This window comes from Macaca fascicularis, chromosome 1 (assembly GCF_037993035.2).
Source record: "Macaca fascicularis isolate 582-1 chromosome 1, T2T-MFA8v1.1".
Taxonomy (NCBI): domain Eukaryota; kingdom Metazoa; phylum Chordata; class Mammalia; order Primates; family Cercopithecidae; genus Macaca; species Macaca fascicularis.
In genome coordinates, this window is record NC_088375.1 from 187,517,226 (window position 1) to 187,538,207 (window position 20,982).

General features: G+C 39.8%; 1 protein-coding gene across 10 annotated transcripts in view; it reads left to right on the top strand.

Moving 5' to 3' along the window:
• The window catches only part of STIL (STIL centriolar assembly protein), an 80,241-nt gene that overhangs the window by 45,876 nt on the left and 13,383 nt on the right, over nucleotides 1-20,982 (top strand). For all 10 annotated transcript variants that reach the window (XM_045371391.3, XM_045371397.3, XM_045371402.3 and 7 more), the window contains 4 exons: nucleotides 1,529-1,643; nucleotides 2,768-3,736; nucleotides 12,031-12,196; nucleotides 14,373-14,604. In XM_045371391.3, coding sequence (XP_045227326.2) covers nucleotides 1,529-1,643; nucleotides 2,768-3,736; nucleotides 12,031-12,196; nucleotides 14,373-14,604 — 1,482 coding nt within the window. The remainder of the gene's footprint in view (nucleotides 1-1,528; nucleotides 1,644-2,767; nucleotides 3,737-12,030; nucleotides 12,197-14,372; nucleotides 14,605-20,982) is intronic.

A 20,982-nucleotide genomic window follows, 5' to 3' on the forward strand; every position in this document is an offset into this window, starting at 1 on the left:
GTTGCTGTGAGCTGAAGTCGTGGCACTGTACTCCAGCCTTGAGTGACAGAGCGAGATGGTATCCACCCCGCCCCCAATCCCCTGCAAAAAAGAAAACCTAAGAAATGGATTTCATTGCTCAGTGTCAACAGTTTTGTGTGTGTGCTCATCTTAAGTACAAAACAGATATTAATTCCATGCCACAACTCAGGTGTACAAAAGAATGTAACTTAAAAAAATTAGTAATTGAAATTAATATCTATTTTAAGCCCCTATTTATTCTACTGGATTATAGACACCAAATTTCACCTAATTCAAGGTTTCTTTATTTCCTTGTCTCTGGGGTTATATGTAATATAGAGGGGACCAGTGGTATGCCAGTACTGGTGATATGGGGTGACATGATTCTCATCCATCTGTCTATAATCTGCTGAGGTGTTTTCATTTGCATCTGGTGTTTGTTAGATTTGTGCAAGTTCCTGCTGCAACTTTTGACCCTATTCAGGCCACTGGATTTCTTGTTTCCTGTCCATGCTGCACTGAGCGCTTTGGAATATCATTATATATCTCAAGCTGTCTTGGGTGTCAGAGAAGAGCTTTGTGGGGCTGTCGGAGACACATTTCTGCTTAGACATAATCATGTAGACATTTTGACTGCTTCATTGTAATACCTTGTACAGAAAGAACTCTGTGAAGATCTGCCTCTTCAGACAATCAGAGTTTAGGGCAAAAGGTCTCTTCTGCTGTTTGATTTTCAAATCTGCCTTGGAGTTTCTGTTGTTCTTCCTGCTAGGTAGGATTCAACTTGTATGAAACAGAATGCAGGATGCTTTTTTAGAGATCCCATTAATCCTGAGTGCTGTTAGCTTCATTCTGGCTTTTCTTTTCCCTAACGCATCCTATTGAGACTTTGTCTAGTGTAGGATGTGAAAAAGCCCGATGCATATAGTATTCCAAATCTTTAGTCTTAAACACTAATTTCAGCTTTTAAAACTCGGTACCAGCACTCAGAAACTTTTTGTTTTGCCAGGGCATGCCATCTGTGATACAATGAGTATTCCTGACTCAATGGGAGGGTAGTACATTGATTTCTGAAAGTATTTTCCCATCACAAATATAAGTACATAGGAAAATATAATTCCTTATTTGGTTTTCCTTTGTAATACAGAGGGTTTGTAATATAGTGTGTTTAATACCTTTAATACTAGATTATAAATTTTTTGACAGCAAGTACTGTGTCTTATTTGTTTCTATATTTATCAAAGTGATCAACTAGAGGGTGCCCAATGACTTGATTTATTGTGACATTAACAATACAAGGTTAAACTTGCCATGATCAGGTAAATAGGGTAGTTTATTAAGGCTGGCTGGGCCAGCTTCCCTAGTCAACTAACACTGGCCTGAAATATAAAATAATTTGTGGTTGTCAGATACTAAATTAAATGATCTGAGTACTACTGCAACTTATTAAAGGACTTTATTCAATTTTAGAAGAAGAAAGAATACTGGATTACCGAAGGCTTTTCTGGTCTCCCCTTCTATTCTTTAGGTCTTCCCAAAAGTTATCTCCTGGGAAAATGCCAATACGTGATCACAACTCTGGTGTTGAAGATGAAGATTTTTCTCCAAGACCAATTCCTAGTCCTCATCCAGTGAGTCAGAAGGTATTACTGATTTTAAAATGCATTCACTTTTGTGGTTAGAGACCTAAGTCTCTTCATGGTTAAAACACTAAATAATACTACCTGAAACCTAAGTATCATTCTTAGATATATCTAGCTATTTCTGTCTCTATGGTTATATCTATATAGAGAGATATAAGTATTTCACAGTTATATGTAATAATTCGTGTTATATGTAATGATATATACATATATACATATGTGTAATATCTATGTAATAAGCATGTATTTCTTCCTAGAGTAAACTGAGACATAGATTAGTTAAGTTGCCTACCCAAGATCACACAACTAGTAAGTAGTAAAGCTGGGATTCTAATTCAGGAGGTTTGGTTTTAGAATCTGGTGCTTTTAATAACCATATAGACTCAACATTGTATACTATCACTAGAGCTTGACGTTGGATTTTATCACTATATTCTGAGAAAACATTATACTTGATTTCAGAGGTTAATTGCTAAAATTCTTGTCATAATTTTTTGATTGCTACCAACCTGTGGGTTATTTTAGAATTGTTGTTTAATTGGTATAATTACTTACTTTAGAAGAAAAGGTAATGGGAAGGATTTTTTAAAGTTAATATCAAATTATAACCAAAATCATCACGGCGAGTATTTTGTTTACTCTTAGTTGATATCAATAGAAGGGATAACAGTGAGTGACTTCTTAGTGGAGAAATATTCTGACATATTTATTGGAAGATTTTACTATTTAAGGTACATAAACATTTGCTACTAGATCTGTGAAGACATTCTGCTGTGACAATTTTTTGTAGAGAGGATTTAAAAAGTTGTATAAAACAGTTTCTCATATTATGTTCTGTGATCTTAGCAGTGTTAGTGTTTTAATAAAAAGAGTTCCATTAAGTAAGTTTGGGAAGTGTTTAGTTTTGTTCTTTTAGGGCAAGGACCTTGTTTATTTTGCTTACAATTGTATTCCTAGTGCTTAGCACATAAAACATGCCCAGAAAAAAATTGCTGATGGTCTAAATAAAGAATGAACACTTGTTAATATGTAATTAGATATAATTTGGGAAATACTGGTCTGAGGAAAGTAAAGTATACATTTTCTCCTAAAACCTTTTTTTTCTATTTCTTTCTTATTTGTAGATTTCTAAGATCCAACCATCAGTTCCTGAACTTTCACTTGTGTTGGATGGCAATTTCGTAGAATCAAACCCTCTGCCTACTCCATTGGAAATGGTGAATAATGAAAATCCTCCTTTGATTAACCACTCGGAACACTTGAAGCCTTTGCAACCCCAGCTTTATGATGAGAAACACAGTCCAGAAGTTGAAGCTGGAAAGCCTTCCTTGAGAGGAATACCAAATCAGTTAAACCAGGATAAACCAGCTCTTTTGAGACAGTGCAAAGTAAGACAGCCACCTGCCTGTAAGAAAGGGAACCCCCATAGTAGGAACACTGTTAAACCATCTTCTCATAATGGAACATCTCCGGATATATTTGAAAAGCTCCAAACAGTTTCTGCTGGAAATGTACAAAATGAAGAGTATCCTATAAGACCCTCCAAACTTAATTCTAGGCAGTCTTCTCTTGCCCCGCAGTCCCAACCACCCAATTTTGTTTTTTCACCCCATAATTCAGGAAGACCAATGGAACTTCAGATACCTACTCCCCCACCGCCATCTTACTGTTCCACAAGCGTTTGCAGGTGTTGTCAGCATCATAGTCATATTCAATATAGCCCGCTAAATTCTTGGCAAGGAGCAAACACAGTTGGATCCATTCAAGATGTCCAGTCTGGAGCCCTTCAAAAGCATTCATTATTTCACCCAAGTGAATGTCCAGCTCTGAACTGTAATTCATTCTGTTCTTCAAGTAGTCCTATAACCTTGAGACCTCAGGGAGGTATGGACAGTTGTTCTCCCCACAGCAATATAGAACCATCGCCTGTGGTAAGACTACCTTCACATATGGACTCATGTAACCCACAGCTTTGCACAGTGTGCATGCACACACCCAAGACTGAATCAGATAATGGAATGATGGGACTATCTCCAGATGCATATCGGTTTCTCACAGAACAAGACAGACAGCTGAGACTACTTCAGGCACAGGTTTGCTTTGTGCTTTCCTAGTTCTATTAAATTCTTGGTGTTATGATTTCTTAAAAACTGGCACCTCTTCTCCATAATGACGTTTTATAGAATTATAGAATGTCAGAATTAGAAAGGACCTTGGAAACTGAATTCTAGGCTCTCTTGTTTTACAGGTAAGTAAAATGAGGATTAGAGAGAATAATTTAACCCAATGCCACATTGCTAGTTAGTAGTAGAACCATCTTATGCATATCCTAACCTACAATAGAATTGTATTTTTCTTTTATTTTTTTGCCTCTAATGAAAAGTCTCTTATAATTAAACCTTTATATACAGCTGAATATAAAGTCTGGACGGTGGCTTCTGCTTCATCTCTAGTTTGTCAACCCTATATAACGCTTAGCCAGTCTGCCCTTAAACAAATAGTTGGAACCTTTCTGTATATCTATACTGGACTTACTCTACTTCTTGTATTCTGAAACGTTCCCTTTCTTCAGAACCTCTCTTGCAGAGTTCTTAGTCTTTTTATTTTATTTTTTTTTGAGACAGAGTCTCTTCTGTTTCCCAGGCTGGAGTGCAGTGGCATGATCTCAGCTCACTGCAACCTCTGCCTCCCAGGTTCAAGCGATCCTCCTGCCTCAGCCCCACTAGGAGCTGGGATTACAGGCACACGCCACCATGCCTGGCTAGTTTTTGTATTTTTAGTAGAGATGGGGTTTTGCCATCTTGGTCAGGCTAGTCTCGATGGAGTTCTTTGTCTTAATTATATCCTTGCACAGTGTTTAGTGTGTAAGTGTTGTCTTTTTTCCTTCTTTCCTCACTGACGTCCTTCCTCCACATACCTACCCCAAAACAGTTGTTCTTTTCTTTCTCCCCAGCACCAGTGGGAACAACCTGAAATGTAGTTTTAATTTTTTTCTTGCTCCTACAACTATGCAAATACATGTATAATGTGCATATATACATATGATTTTATTTATTTATTTACTTATTTTTTGGATGAAGTCTCGTGCTGTCGCCCAGGCTGGAGTGCAGTGGCGCAATCTCGGCTCGCTGCAAGCTCCACTTCTGGGGTTCACGCCATTCTCCTGCCTCAGCCTCCCAAGTAACTGGGACTACAGGGGCCTGCTACCACGCCCGGCTAATGTTTTATATTTTTAGTAAAGAGGGGGTTTCACCATGTTAGCCAGGATGGTCTCGATCATCTGACCTCATGACCCACCTGCCTTGGCCTCCCAAAGTGCTGGGATTACAGGCGTGAACCACTGCGCCCGGCCATACATGATTTTAAAAAAAATCTTTGTTTCATAAAATTTGATAAAATTGCATTTTATCAAAAAAAAAGACAATGACATTTTTCAAATCAGTGAAAACGCTTTGGATAGGAACACCTGAGAAGAATTTAGCTCTGCTGTTTTTTTAAATGTAGGTAAATTTGAAATTGTAAAGTATAATTTTTTTTTAATTTTAATTTTTTTTTTAGTGAAGAGGTCTTACTATATTACCCAGACTGGTCTTGAACTCCTTGGCTCAAGCGATCTTTCTGCTTTGACCTCCCAGAGTGCTGGGATTATAGGTGTGAGTCACCACTCCCAGATAATGTAAAATATAAATTGGATTTTAACATTATAAACACTTAGCAAAAATTTGAATATACCTAAATATTTTTACGTTGAAAATAATTATTGGTCACTTATTTCCTGTCGTGTCCAAAAAAAGGCTAATCAGAGGCTAAAAGGACCCATTATGCTATTTAGAAATCTTAGTTACTTGGAATTTGTATACTTAAAATGTAATATTACAGATCACAGGCCCTGGTGTAGACTATCTGAATCATTATATTTAGAAAATATGAAATATATGGAAAATGCTTCTGTGTGTAAATACACATAGTATTTTCCTTATATATATATATATGAACTTACATTTTTTTTAGGTACTGCTTTTTTAAAAGTATCTTATACATTTTCTGTATAAGTATATATCAAACTCCCTTACCCTGCATGGGTTTCTATTATAATGATATATAATACATTTTCTAATTGTTCTCCTATTATTTCAGCCATTTAAAGCTTCTGCTATTGCAAACAGTTCAGCACTGAACATTCCTATATTTGCATCTTACTACCTATGTGCAAGTATCTAGAAGTAAAACTGTGAAGCCAAAGGGCATAAACATTTTAAATGTTCAAAGATACCCAAATTTGTTCCTGTTCTAGTATTGCAAATCTCATTTTGGTATAAGGGTTAAGAGAGTGGGCTGTGGTACCAGACTCCTTGGATTCTAATCTAGTTTGTGGGTAGTGTAAGTTATATGATCTTGGACAAGTTACCTTACCTCATTGACTTCAGTTTTCTCACATACAAAATAGGGATATACATAAGTTGTATCGAGTTCTTTTTTTTTTTTAATTTATTTTTTTCAGTTGTTTAACATATATGGCAAAGTTGTATGGAGTTCTAAGGATTTGAATGAGTAACCAGATAAAGGTGTAAAGTATTGCTGACATATAGTTAGTACTCAATATATGTTAACTATTACTATTATTACATTATTATTATCTTAGTTAATGGTATCACCTCTCATCTCGTCACTCAGGGAAAATTCTCAGGAGTCACAAACCCAGCTCTACTTTGTGGATATATCCTGAACTTAACTACTCTTTACTATCTTTCCCACTACTAACCTAATTCAAACCACTGTCTGATGACACCCTTACATACCACTTCCATCCAGTACTATCCCCTCATGTTCTCTATACTTGGAAACACCACACTATCTTTGTTTGTTTTTCCCACACCATCTTTAAAGCCCAGGTAAGATTGTAGCACTCTTGCTTAAAATCCTCCAGTGGATTTCCGTTGCAATTTGAATAAAATCCAGATGCTTTACTTTGGCCCTTAAAGCCCTTTGTGACTTGGCTTGTCTTTCTCTGCAAACTCATCTCTTATCACTGTCTTCTGTGTTCACTACCCTTTAGCTATGCACTAGTGCTTTTTTCTTTAACTTTTTATTCTTTAAAAATGCCAGAACATGTTTATACTTTAGGTTCTTCAGCTTTTGGTTCCCTTTGCCTGAAATAATCCTCCTGGGGCCCTTCTAATGGCTATTTCCTTCTCATCATTCAGGTCCTTAATCACGTTTTTCCTTTCTATTTGTGATAGAAAGTCAGCTCCAGGGAAGGAGCTCACATTCATCACTGTTTTCTTAGCACCTTGAATAGTACTTGATGTGTAATTGTTGCTTAATACATAGTTTGTTACCTGAATGAGTGAAAATGGCTGCTGGAAAGGCTATATCTATTTATTTATTTATTTTTCTAGATGAGATGAATGATGCCAGATTATACCAATCTAATATACCCAAACCATTTTTCCACATCCACATCTCCAACATTAGGCAAACTTAAATTATTACCAGTCTTAGAAGGTGGTTTTTTTTTTGTTTTTTTGTTTTTGAGGTAGAGTTTCACTCTTTCACCCAGGCTGGAGTGATATGGCGCAGTCTGCACTCACTGCAACCACCACCTGCCCCCCGGGATTCAAGTGATTCTCCTGCCTCAGCCTCCCCAGTAGCTGGGATTATGGGCATCCACCACCACACTTGGTTAATTTTTGTATTTTTAATAGAGACAGGGGTTTCACCATGTTGTCCAAGCTGGTCTCGAACTCCTGACCTCAGGTGATCCACCTGCCTTGGCCTCCCAGAGTGCTATGATTACAGGTGTGAGCCACCATACCTGGCCTAGAAGTTGTTTTAATTTACATTATATTAACATATGTGGCCGGGCACGGTGGCTCAAGCCTGTAATCCTAGCACTTTGGCAGGCCGAGACGGGCGGATCACGAGGTCAGGAGATCGAGATCATCCTGGCTAACGCGGTAAAACCCCGTCTCTACTAAATAAACACAAAAAACTAACCGGGCGAGGTGGCGGGCGCCTGTAGTGCCAGCTACTCGGGAGGCTGAGGCAGGAGAATGGCGTAAACCCGGGAGGCGGAGCTTGCAGCGAGTTGAGATCCGGCCACTGCACTCCAGCCTGGGCGACAGAGCGAGACTCCGTCTCAAAAAAAAGAAAAAAAGAATATGTAATTGATTATTTTATTATTTATAAGAGTTCATTGTATATGAAGGAAATTGGTCCTTTATCATATATATGTATATGTATGTGATATTTCTTAGTCTTAAGTGTTTTGCATTTTAACCATTTGTTTTGTATAGAATATTGCAGTTTAGATACAGTTAAATAATGTAGGCCAGGTGCTGTGGCTCACACCTGTAGTCTCAGCACTTTGGGAGGCTGAGGCGGTTGGATCACCTGAGGTCAGGAGTTTGAGAGCAGCCTGGTCAAAATGGTGAAACCCTGTCTCTACTAAAAATGCAAAATTTACCTGGGCGTAGTAGCGAGTGCCTATAATCCCACTACTCAGGAGGCTGAGGCAGGAGAATCGCTTGAACCTGGGAGGCGGAAGTTGCAGTGAGCCGAGATTGCACCACTACACTCCAGCCTGGGCGACAGAGCGAGACTCTGTCTCAAAAAAAAAAAAAGTATCAGTCATTCTCTTTCTGGGTTTTATGTTTAGAAAAGCCTTCTTCCTTTCAAGATTATAAAAAATTTATTCTTGGCTGGGCACAGTGGCTCATGCCTGTAATCCCAGAACTTTGGAAGGCCAAGGTGGTTGGATCACTTGAGCCCAGGAATATGAGACCAGCCAGGGCAACATAGTGAGACTCCATCTCTACAAAAAATTAAAAATAAAAAAATAACTGACCATGGTGTTGTGCACCTGTAATCCCAGCTCCTTGGGAGACTGAAGCAGGAGGATTGCTTGAGCCCAGGAAGCTGAGGCTGCAGTGAGCCAAGACCGTGCCACTGTACTCTGGCCTAGGCAACAGAGTGAGATCCTGTCTCAAAAAATATATATATTTTATTTATTTATTTATTTTTGAGATGGAGTCTCGCTGTGTTGCCCAGGCTGGAGTGCAATGGTGCAATCTCAGCTAACTGCAAGCTCCACCTCCCGGGTTCACTCCATTCTCCTGCCTCAGCCTTCCCAGTAGCTGGGACCACAGGCGCCCGCCACCTCGCCTGGCTAATTTTTTGTATTTTTAGTAGAGACGGGGTTTCACCGTGTTGGCCAGGATGGTCTCAATCTCCTGACCTCGTGATCCGCCCGCTTCAGCCTCCCAAAGTGCTGGGATTACAGGCGTGAGCCACCACACCTGGCAAAAAAATCTTTTTAAGAAATTCTCCCTCTCCCTCCAGGATTATATTTGTTGCTTCTTTTTTATTTAGTAAGTTGTTTTTTTTTTTTAATCAGATGACTGGCCTCATATATTTATTTAGTAAATACATATCTTTTTATGAATGATTTAGAGATGCTTTTTGTTGTTGTTGTTGAGACAGGGTCTTGCTCTGTCGCCCAGGCTGGAGGGCACTGGTGTGATCTCGGTTCACTGCAACCTCCGCCTCCTGGGTGCAAGTGCTTCTCTTGCCTTTACCACCTGAGTAGCTGGGATTGCAGCCGTGCGCCCCCACGCTCAGCTAATTTTTGTGTTTTTAGTAGAGACAGGGTTTCACCATGTTGGCTAGACTGGTCTTGAACTCCTGACCTCAGGTAGTCCACCTGCCTTGGCCTCCCAAAGTGCTGAGATTACAGGCATGAGCCACCGCACCCAGCGAGAGATGCATTTTTTATTGTATGATGAAAGTATCATATGTTTGCATCTATTTCTGAACTATATTCTGCTCCACTGATGTGCCTGCCCCACCACTACTAGTTACCATTTGATTTAATCACCCACAGCTTTATATTTTAATATTCCAACTTCAGTGGCTTTTTTTTTTTTTTTCTAATGGAGAAGATGCAGCTTGAGGAGAGAAACTTTGAAAAATAACACTGAAGTCCTGCCAGATGATCCTTAAAAGTTCTGAGAAAGAGGCCAGGCGTGGTGGCTCACGCCTGTAATCCAGCACTTTGGGAGGCCAAGGTGGGCGGATCACCAGGTCAGGAGATCGAGACCATCCTGGCTAACATGGTGAAACCCGGTCTTTACTAAAAAAATAGAAAAAATTAGCCGGGCGTGATGGCTGGTGCCTGTAGTCCCAGCTACTTGGGAGGCTGAGGCAGGAGAATGGCGTGAACCTGGGAGGCGGAGCTTACAGTGAGCCGAGATGTGCCACTGCACTCCAGCCTGGGCGACAGGGTGAGACTCCATCTCAAAAAAACAAAAAAGAAAAGGTTTGAGAAAGAAAGAATATTAGCTATTTCAAATGTTAAAATGTACTACAGAATTCTAGTGATTAATTTTAAAAACACTGGGTGATCAATTTTAGGACCTGAGTGTGTGTAATGTCTTTTATTGTGCATTTCCTATGTGATTTCTCTACACCTCACTTTTCTCATCTATGAAATAGGAAAAATTATCAGTATTATCTGCAGATTTAAGGGTTAAATGAGTGTGTGTGTATGTATGTATGTAAAGTGCTTAGTATGGGATCTAGCTATAGTAAGTACACAACAAATTATAACTGTTTCATTTATCTCTTTTAACAACCTTAGTTTTAGGTGATATTGAAGCTCATAGTGGTTAACTTTTCCAAAAGGTAGCAGGGTAGGATTTAAACTTATAACCATATGATACCAAAGCCCGTACTCCAAACCACTATAAATACACATGCCATTTTATACTATTAGCGCAGTTTATATTTCTACTGACCTTAATAATTGATTGATGATACTGATTTTCCTATATTAATAAGGTTAATCCACTAAAATTAATTATATTGAGCACAGTAGTGCCATTTGTAGAGAAGCAGAAAATCATAGTGTTTACAAAGGGAGGCTCTTCCACTCCTAGTTACATAACCAACAGAAGTGAAAAAAATATGTCCTCACAAAAAGCTGTATACAAATGTCCATAGTAGCGTTATTCCTAATAGCCCAAAATGAAAACAACCTAAATGTCTGTCAACTGATGAGTGGAAAAGCACAATGTGACATATCCATATGAGGGAATGTTATTCAGCAATCAGAAGCAATAAAGTGTTAGTAAATGCTACAACATGGTTGAACCTTCAAAACATTATGCCAAGTGGTGAAAGAAGCCAGATACAAGGCCACAGTATGGTACTGTTTATATAAAATATCCAGAACAGGCAAATTCAGAGATAGAAATCATGTTAGACCATCAGGGGCTGGGAAGAAGGGCAATAGGGAGTGGCTGCTAATGGGTACAGAGTTTTGGGGGTTTGATGAAAGTGTTCTGGAATCAGATAGTGGTGATTGTTGCACACTGTGAGTATACCAAAAACCACTGAATTGTACACTTTAAAGCAGCTAATTTCATAGTATGTGAATTATATCTCAATTTAAAAAGGAAGAGGGGAGGCTTTTGGTGTTTGAACCTCAGCTTTCAGATTTGCTACTTGTTACATGACCTGTACAAGTAACTTAACTTTTTCCTTGCCTCAGATTTTCTTACTTGTAAAGAAAGGTTTAATTGTAGTATACTCTTCAGAGGATTGTTGTAAAAAATCATACATAAATGCCTGTAGTAATAGGGTCTTGCAAACAACAGGCACTCAGTAACTGTTAGCCATTGTTATTAATATATCCAATTTCAACATGGCCAAACCTGGGCAATTCTGATTTACCTTTATAATAATCTTGTGTGATATGTTCAGTATTTGGTATATGGAATCAGAGTATACCTCCAATCTAACTTTTGATTTATAAGTGAAATAGGAATAGAATGTTAGTTTGAAATATTAACGATTCACACTTTTTTACATGAGTATCAACTTATGAATACTAAGCTAAACACCTTTATGTTTTGCTTTTAAATGTATACTTAAAAGGCTGAGGTGGACGGATTGCTTGAGGCCAGGTGTTCGAAACCAGCCTGGGCAACATGGCAAAACTCCGTCTCTACAAAACATGCGAAAATTAGCCAGGCATGGTGGTGCATGCCTGTAGTCCCAGCTACCCAGGAGGCTGAGGTGGGAGGATCGATTGAGCCCGGGAGGTTAAGGCTGCAGTAAGTCATGATTGCAGCATGGCTGGGTGACAGAGCAAGACCCTGTCTCAAAAAAAAAAAAAAGTATACTTAAAGTGCTTCTTAATTACTAGTGATAATGGCTTTCTATATTGAATAGGTTTCATGGTATGGTCTAGTTGAAATATGAGAAAATAGACTTGAAAGTCAGTCAGTTTCTTATAACTAGGGCGCTTTGTAATTCATTATTAAACTGCAGCCAGTTTTGTTGATTACTTCCCTGTCAGTTTAAAGTATGTTTTTAATTGATACAGATTCAGCGTTTGTTGGAAGCACAGTCTCTGACGCCCTGTTCCCCTAAAACAACCACAGTTGAAGACACAGTGCAAGCTGGAAGACAAATGGAGTTGGTTTCCCTGGAAGCACAGTCTTCCCCTGGCTTGCACATGAGAAAAAGTGTAAGCATTGCTGTGAGCACAGGTGATTTCAGTTTTTTTTAATTTGTAAGGAAATTTTAAAAAATGCTTTTCATATCCGGTTTTTGAATTTTATGTTCAAATTGGTGCACAGTGCAATAAGACCAAAACCAAGGTGATGAGCGTATGACTTAAGTTTTTGTGTAATTTTAGTTTTTGTGAAATAAAACTACACCTGCAAACATGCAAACATGATATATTGTTTGGTTTTGCTACTTTTCTAGACTGGACCGAATTCTTTTTCTTTTTTGAGACAGAGTCTCCCTCTGTTCTCCAAGTGAGAGTGCAGTGTGGTGCACTCTCAGCTCACTGCAACCTCCACATCCTAGGTTCAAGCAGTCCTCCTGTCTCAGCCTCCCAAAGTGTTGGGATTACAGGCGTGAGCCACTGTGTCCAGCCAGTCTTGGTTGTATTAATTTATTTTCATAAAATCACCCAAGTATATCCTCAGCGTAGAAACCATTTTGACTAGGATTTACTTTTTTTTTTTTTTTTTTTTTTTTTTGAGACGGAGTCTCACTCCGTCACACAGGCTGGAGTGCAATAGCATAGTCTTGGCTCACTGCAGCCTCCGCCTCCTGGGTTCAAGTGATTCTCCTGAGTAGCTGGGACTACAGTTGCGTGCCACCACACCCAGCTAATTTTTGTATTTTTAGTAGGGATGGGGTTTCACTATGTTGGCCAGGCTGGTCTCCACTTCCTGACCTCGTGATCCGCCCGCCTCAGCCTCCCAAAGTGCTGGGATTATAGGCGTGAGCCACTGCGCCCAGGCTACTTTTTGGTTTTAACCATGTATTTAAACCCTTATGTATTAGCAATATTCCTCAAATTATAGAATGCCTATGGCTCGTGGTACAAAAGATGATTTAGGGTGTTGTACACATTAATATTTATATTTTGTAAATACATCTTTTCCAGTACTTATAGGTATAAATACAATAAGCATATCAAATCTGTGATTTTACAGAAATAATGAGGCTCAGTAAAAAAAACGAGTTAATTTAAAGAAAGAGAGTAAGTAAACAATATTACGTGCAAGTAGCTCTGAAGATAGGTGTAAGTGGTTCATAAAGATTGAGAAATAGGCTGGGCAAAGTGGCTCACGCCTATAATGTCTGCACTTTGGGAGGTCAAGGCAGGTGGACTGCTTGATGCCAGGAGTTTGAGACCAGCCTGGTCAACATGATGAAGCCCCATCTTTAAAAAAAATACAAAAATTAGCCACATATGGTGGTGCACACCTGTAGTCCCAGCTACTCAGGAAGCTGAGGTGGGAGGATCACCTGAGCCCAGGGACGTTGAGGCTGCAGTGAGCCATGATTGTGTCACTGTACTCCAGCCTGTGCAACAAAATGACACTCTGTCTCAAAAGAAAAAAAAAGATTGGGAAATATTTGATTTTTTTTTAAATACCTGCCTGATATTATAGATATTAAACATGTCTGATGCATCACCAATATAGTCTCTTAAATATTGCATTTAAGTATCAAAATCAGAGAACCTAGGGATTTGTATTTTATATATTATCTCATATTATTCAGAGCAGCAGTTTTCAACATACACACCCCACCCCACAGATCATATTCAGAACCTTAATATGTAAAACAAATCATTTCAGAGCCACCCTCCTTGAAAAAGCAGAACCCAGAATGTGCCCTTCCATCCCACCCATCCCCCAGTTTTTTGTCTTTCTGTCTTCCACCTACCTCTTCCTGGCATTTCTGAAGAAATATAATCTAAAAACTTAGTTCTAAGTAATTGTGTGTGTATGTGTGTGTGTGTATATATATATACATTTTTTTTTTTGAAGCAAAGTCTCACTGTGTTGCCCAGGCTGGAATGCAGTAGCACAATCACAGCTCATTGCAGCATCGACCTCCTAGGCTCAAGTGATCTTCCACCTCTGCCTCCAAGTAGATGGGACTATAGGCACACCACCACACCTGGCTAATTTTTTTGTTATTTTTTTTTTTGTAGAGACAGGATTTCTCCATGTTGCCCAGGCTGGTCTGGAACTCCTGAGCTCAAGTGATCCTCCCGCCTCTGCCTCTCAAAGTGTTGAAATTGCAGGCATGAGCCATTGCACCTGGCCAATATGGCTATTCTTAACAAAGGTTTGGCAGAGTATTATTTTTAAAGTTGAATGTTTGTTTCAGTATCTTAAATTATTTAACCTCCAGGTGCTAGCTTGTTTTGGAATGCAGCTGGTGAGGATCAAGAGCCTGACTCTCAACTGAAGCAAGATGATACCAAAATTTCCAGTGAGGACATGAATTTTTCTGTTGATATTAATAATGAAGTCACAAGTCTTCCAGGTAGTGCATCTTCATTAAAAGCAGTTGATATTCCCAGTTTTGAAGAGAGCAACATTGCTGTGGAAGAAGAATTTAACCAGCCACTTTCTGTATCCAAGTAAGGTCTCTTTGATTTAGTCTTTCATCCTACTTTGAAAAAAAAATTTTAATAGACAAATAATAATTGTATATATTTGTGGGGCACAATGTTTAGATGCATGTTTACAGTGTGGAATGATTAAATCAGACCAACAAATCTGTCACTTCACATACTTAACTGTTTCTGTGGTAAAAACATTTAAAATCTACTATTAGCAATTTTGAAATATACAATGCATTATTATTCATTACAGCTGCCGTTCTGTTCAGGTTTTTTTTTTGTTTTTAATTCTAATTTCTTTGAAGTCTTCTAACTCAGAAATGATTTATTTTCTAACTGATGTTTTCATTTATGTCTTTACTTGATATGATTTCTATGTAACTGTCAACTGTGAGCCTTCTAGAACCATTTCCAGATGTCAGTCATTGGCTATATTAACAGTCTGGATCAATCAGAAATCGGAAGAAAACTTCAAAAATACACAAAATTGGACTCCAGCCTGGGTGACAGAGCGAGACTCCGTCTCAAAAAAAAAAAAAAAAAACACAAGCTCAGGCCTCACCCTAGAGTTTCTGATAATATTAGGTTCCAGATAGAGATGGAGAAATTTTTTTTTTTTTTGATGGAGGCTCTCTCTGTCACCCAGGCTGGAGTGCAGTGGCGCGATCTTGGCTCACTGCAAGCTCCGCCTCCCGGGTTCACACCATTCTCCTGCCTCAGCCTCCCAAGTAGCTGGGACTACAGGTGCCCGCCACCAAGCCCAGCTAATTTTGTTTTTGTATTTTTAGTAGATACGGGGTTTCACTGTGTTAGCCAGTATGGTCTCGATCTCCTGACCTGGTGATCTGCCCACCTCAGCCTCCCAAAGTGCTGGGATTACAGGCGTGAGCCACCACACCCAGCCAAGAAATTTCTTTTCTTTATTTTATTTTATTTATGTATTTATTTTTGAGATGGAGTTTCGCTCTTGTTGCTCAGGCTGGAGTGCAATGGTGCGATCTTGGCTCACTGCAATCCCCGCCTCCTGGGTTCACGTGATTTTCCTGCCTCAACCTCCTGAGTAGCTGGGATTACAGGTGCCTGCCACCACACTGGGCTAATTTTGTTTGTATTTTTAGTAGAGATGGAGTTTCCCATGTTGGCCAGGCTGGTCGTGAACTCCTGACCTCAGGTGATCCACTAACCTTGGCCTCCTAAAGTGCTGGGATTACAGGCATGAGCCACTGTGCCCGGCCTATTTTATTTTATTTATTTTTTGAGACAGAGTCACCCAAGCTGGAGTGCAATGGCACCGTCTTGGCTCACTGCAACCTCTGCCTCCCAGGTTCAAGCCATTCTTGAGCCTCAGCCTCCCAAACAGCTGGGATTACAGGCGTATGCCACCACACCCAGCTAGTTTTTGTATTTTTGGTAGAGATGGGGCTTCCCATATTGGCCAGGCTGATCTCGAACTCCTGACCTCAGGTGATCCACCTGCCTCAGCCTTCCAAAGTGCTGGGATTACAGGCATGAGCCACTGTGAGATGGGGAAATTTCTAAAGATTCTCCATATTGCAATTATATATAAAAGAGTCTATTTTTGAGAGATAGAACCTGAATATTTGTATATGAAATGTTATCTGAGATTTACTTCAAATTAATTCTGTGAGAGAACGAAATGGCTAGGAGTATAAATGAAATAAGATAGACTATTTGTTGGTAATTTTTGAAGTTGATTGTATGTGGTGATTTGTAAAATAATTCTCTCGTGTTTGAAATTTTTCATTATGAAATTTTCCATTAAATAAGTATTCTAGACCAGGCTCAATGACTCATGCTTGTAATCCCAGCACTTTGGGAAGCTGAGGCAGGCGGATCACCTGAGGTCAGGAGTTTGAGACCAGCCTGGCCAACATGGGAAACCCCATCTCTACTAAAAACACAAACATTAACTGGGCATGGTGGTGCACGCATGTAGTCCCAAGTACTTGGCAGGCTGAGGCAGGAGAATCGCTGGAACCCAGGAGGTGGAGGTTGCAGTGAACCGAGATTGCACCACTGCACTCCAGCCTGGGTGACAGAGCAATACTAAGTCTCAAAACAAAACAAAAAACGGATTCTAAAGTAATTTTTTGTTTTTTTAAATACTCTGTCTGTCTCCCAGGCTAGAATACAGTGGCGCAATCTCAGCTCACTGCAACCTCAGCCTCCCAAGTAGCTGGGACTACAGACGCAGGCCACTACACCTGGCTAATTTCTGTATTTTTAGTAGAGACAGGGTTTCGCCACGTTAGCCAGGGTGGTCTTGAACTCCTGACCTCAGGTAATCCACCTGCCTTAGCCTTTCAAATTGTTGGGATTACTGGTGTGAGCCACCGCACTCGGCCTAAAGTGGTTTATATCCTCAGCAAATTTGGAAACAAACTCAGCAAATATTATTTGAGTTTCTGGTATGTGCTACCACAAAACTAGACACTAAATATCAAATACTAGGTTGGGCAAAGCTCCTCACTTTATGGAATTTAACCACATGAGCTGCAAATAACATAATTTCATATAGTGACAACTGCTCTGACAAAGTAAACTGGAACGATCAAGTGCAGTGTAACTGGGATGGTAGCCTGGGTACAAGGTGCTATATTAAGTAGAGTGCTGAAAGAAACCATCTCTGAGGGGGTGACATTTGAGTAGTGACCTGAATGATGAGAAGGGGCCAGTCATGATAATATCTGGGGATGAATATTCCAGGTGGACGAAACAGCAAGTGTAATGGCAAGTGTGAGCTTAAAAGTTACAGAAATAAGCATGAAAGCCAGTGTGGCTGGACATAGTGATTGAGAGGGAGAGTACAGGAAATGAAGTCTGAGATACAGGTAGAAGCCAAATTATGTGGGGCTTTGTAGGATATAGAAAAGAATTTTGAATTTTTTCCATGCTCATTAAAGCCAGTGGAGGATTTTAGATAATGGAGTGTTATGATCTGATTTTCATTTTCGAAGGCCATTCTAATTGTTTCTTGGAGAACCGAAGGATGTTAAGAGTGGAAGCGAGGATACTAACTGGTTAATAGACTAAAGACAAAGTGAGATGAAGGTGCCTTGGACTTGTGGAATTCGTGGAAGGGATCAGGTGTAGGATAAATTTTGAAGGTAAAAGAAAAATGTAGGTATAAAACATCCCAGGATAATAGCACATGAAACAGTTTAAAGAGATTAATTTGGAATTTGAGACCAGGCTAGGCAAAATAGTGAGACCCTGTCTCTATAAAAAAATATTTTAACTTAGCTGGGTGTGGTGGTATGTGCCTATAGTAGTTCCATCTACTCAGGAGGGTTTGAGGCCAGAAGTTTGAGGTTGCAGTGATCTATGATAAGTGCCATTGTACTCCGGCTTAAATAACAGAGTGAGACTCCATTTCTAAAAAAAAATGGTGAACTGGTGAGGTGGCATGGGGTGGGCAGTAGATTACTTTTTAGAGATTATAAGCCTTGTGATATTTGACATTTTAAATCATTGTGATTACAATCATGGTTAAAACAGTAAACATGTCCCTTCAGAAAACTACAGAGAAACATCTCCTTTTAGTATAGTATATGTTTTAATTATAAGATTCAATTAAGCACTCATTGTATGTGCCACAGTATACAGAAAAGCTCTTTTGTGTATGTTAGATTGAGTTCCTACAGGGTAAGGATCATAGTAATTTCCATATTTTTAGAATTTGCTGGGCTTGGTGGCTCATGCCTGTAATCTTAGCACTTTAGGAGGCCAAAGTGAACCAATTGCTTGAGCTAAGATATTTGAGACCAGCCTGGGTAACATGGCAAAACCCTGTCTCTACCAAGATTACGAAAATTAGCCCTTGGCCCCAGCTATTCCGGAGGCTAAAGTGGGAGGATTGCTGGAGCCTGGGAAGTTGAATCTGCAGTGAGCTGTGATCACACCACTGCACTCCAGCCTGGGTGACAGAGAGAGACTGTTTTTGTTTTTTTTTTTTTGAAACAGAGTCTTGCTCTGTCATCCAGGCTGGAGTGCCGTGGTGCAATCTCGACTCACTGCACCCTCCGCCTCCTGGGTACAAGCGATTCTCCTGCCTCAGCCTGCCAAGTAGCTAGGATTACAGACACCTGCCACCACGCCCGACTAATTTTTGTATTTTTAGTAGAGACAGGGTTTCTCCATGTTGGCCAGGCTGGTTTCCAACTCCTGACCCCAAATGATCCGCCAGCCTCAGCCTCCCAAAGTGCTGGGATTAAAGGTGTGAGCCACCATGCCCGGCCAACTCTGTTTCAAAAAAAATAATTAATTAAAAAAAACTACAGTTTGACCCAGTGTCTGGTTCCCCATGCGGTGAGCCCCAAACTAGGTCTGCAGTTTATTTAGAATAATTATAGAAACTGAGGACAAAGAGGAGCAAACCATGGGATCTTTACTTATTCTCCTTGACTTAACTCTGTAAACTCAGACTACTTCCTAGAATAATGGGGGTTTTCGGATTGGAATTTTTAAAAATATCCAATCTGTTGCGGCGTTTTGTTTTGTTTTTGAGATAGAGTGTTGCTCTGTCACTCAGGCTGGAGTGCCGTGGTGTGATCTTGGTTCACTGCAACCTCCACCTCCTGGGTTCCAGAGATCCTTCTGCCTCAGCCTCTCAAGGAGCTGGGATTACAAGTGTATGCCACCACACCCAGCTAATTTTTGTATTTTTAGTGAACACGGTGTTTCACCATGTTGACCAGGCTGGTCTCGAACTCCTGACCTCAAGTTATCCACTTGCCTCGGCCTCCCAAAGTGCTGGAATTACAGGTGTGAGCCACCATGCCCTTGTTCTGCCCTTTTTTTTTTTTTAACTTTAGAAACAGATCTGAGTTAATGGATAGAATGAAGTTAATTGCTTTTTCAGAGCAATTAATTAACTGATCCCACCACATAACTAGATGTAAATCTAATCTTTGTTCAGCATCGATTTGGGTTGTTGATTTGGAATAAATACCTTCTCCAGTGTTATCTATGGTGGTTTTGGTGCTTCTCTGGGATCCTTCTCGCACATTTGGTCTGATTCGTGCTCTGGTTCCCACTGCTGAGTATTCACAGATGAAACCCAACTCTGGGGCTTCCAGTCCCCCTTAGATGTCTTGTTGGATCAGTGTTTCTGATGTTGAAGCAGTCTGTGAAAGATAAATTTATTTGCCTTGCAGCTTAATTGGTTATTGATTACCTTTTCCCAGCAGTGAGTAGTGGTATGTAGTATTTATAGAGACTTTCTTTTAAAATGATCCATGTTTTTCTTTAGAAGTTGTGCTTTGGACATACCTAATAATACTTGGCATATTAGAAGCATTTTAGATTTTTTTATTTAATCTTTTGTTGAGATTTGGCATTTTTATTTATTTCTTTTTCTTCCCCCTAAAGAGTGTAGACATTTATTTATTTATTTCGACTTATAAACAACAGAAATTTATTTCTCATTGTTCTGAGGGCTGGAAACTCCAAGATTGAGACACCAGCAGATGTAATGTCTTGTAAGGGCCCATTTCCTGGTTCATAGTTGATGCCTCTTCGTTGTGTACTCACATGGTGAAAGGAGCTATCTAGCGCTTGGTGTTATTTTATTAAGGACCCTTGTAATCTTTAATGTTTTGGATTTGTTCTTTTTCAATTTTGGTTTTCGCTTCCTAGGTTAGACACCAAGACAGATATTTTTAAATCCTTGAGGCCAGGTGCAGTGGCTCACGCCTGTAATCCCAGCACTTGGGGAGGTCAAGGCAGGCAGATCACCTGAGGTCAGGAGTTTGAGACCAGCCTGTCCAACATGGTGAAACCCCATCTCTACTAAAAATACAAAAACTAGCCAGCCATGGTGGCACACGCCTGTAATCCCAGCTACTCAGGAGGCTGAGGCAGGAGAATCGCCTGAACCTGGGAGGCGGAGGTTACGGTGAGCCGAGATCACGCCACTACACTCTAGCCTGGTTGACACGGTGAGACTCTGTCTCAAAAAAAATAAAAATAAAAATAAAAAACTTGAAATGAACAAATAACATATCTAAAATATTTAAATGCTCTAAAAATTTCCATTGCCATCAAGTTCAGGAGAAGTCAACAGCTTGTTTTCCAGGCTTCAAAGAAAGTTGTCTTAAATATAAGTAACACAAGTTAAAAGGTACCATGGTTTCGTTTATATGCAGTCTGTTAAAATGGAGTGTTTTCATTTTTGTTTCTTGTAGAAACAGGACCTTGCTCTGATGCATAGGCTGAGTACATGGTACAATCATAGCTCACTGCAGCCTCGAATTCCTGGACTAAGTGATTCTCTTGCTCAGCCTCCTGAGCAGCTAGGATTACAGGTGCATGGTGCCACACTCAGCTAATTAAAACAAATTTTTTGTGAAAGTGGGGTCTTCATGTGTTCCCCAG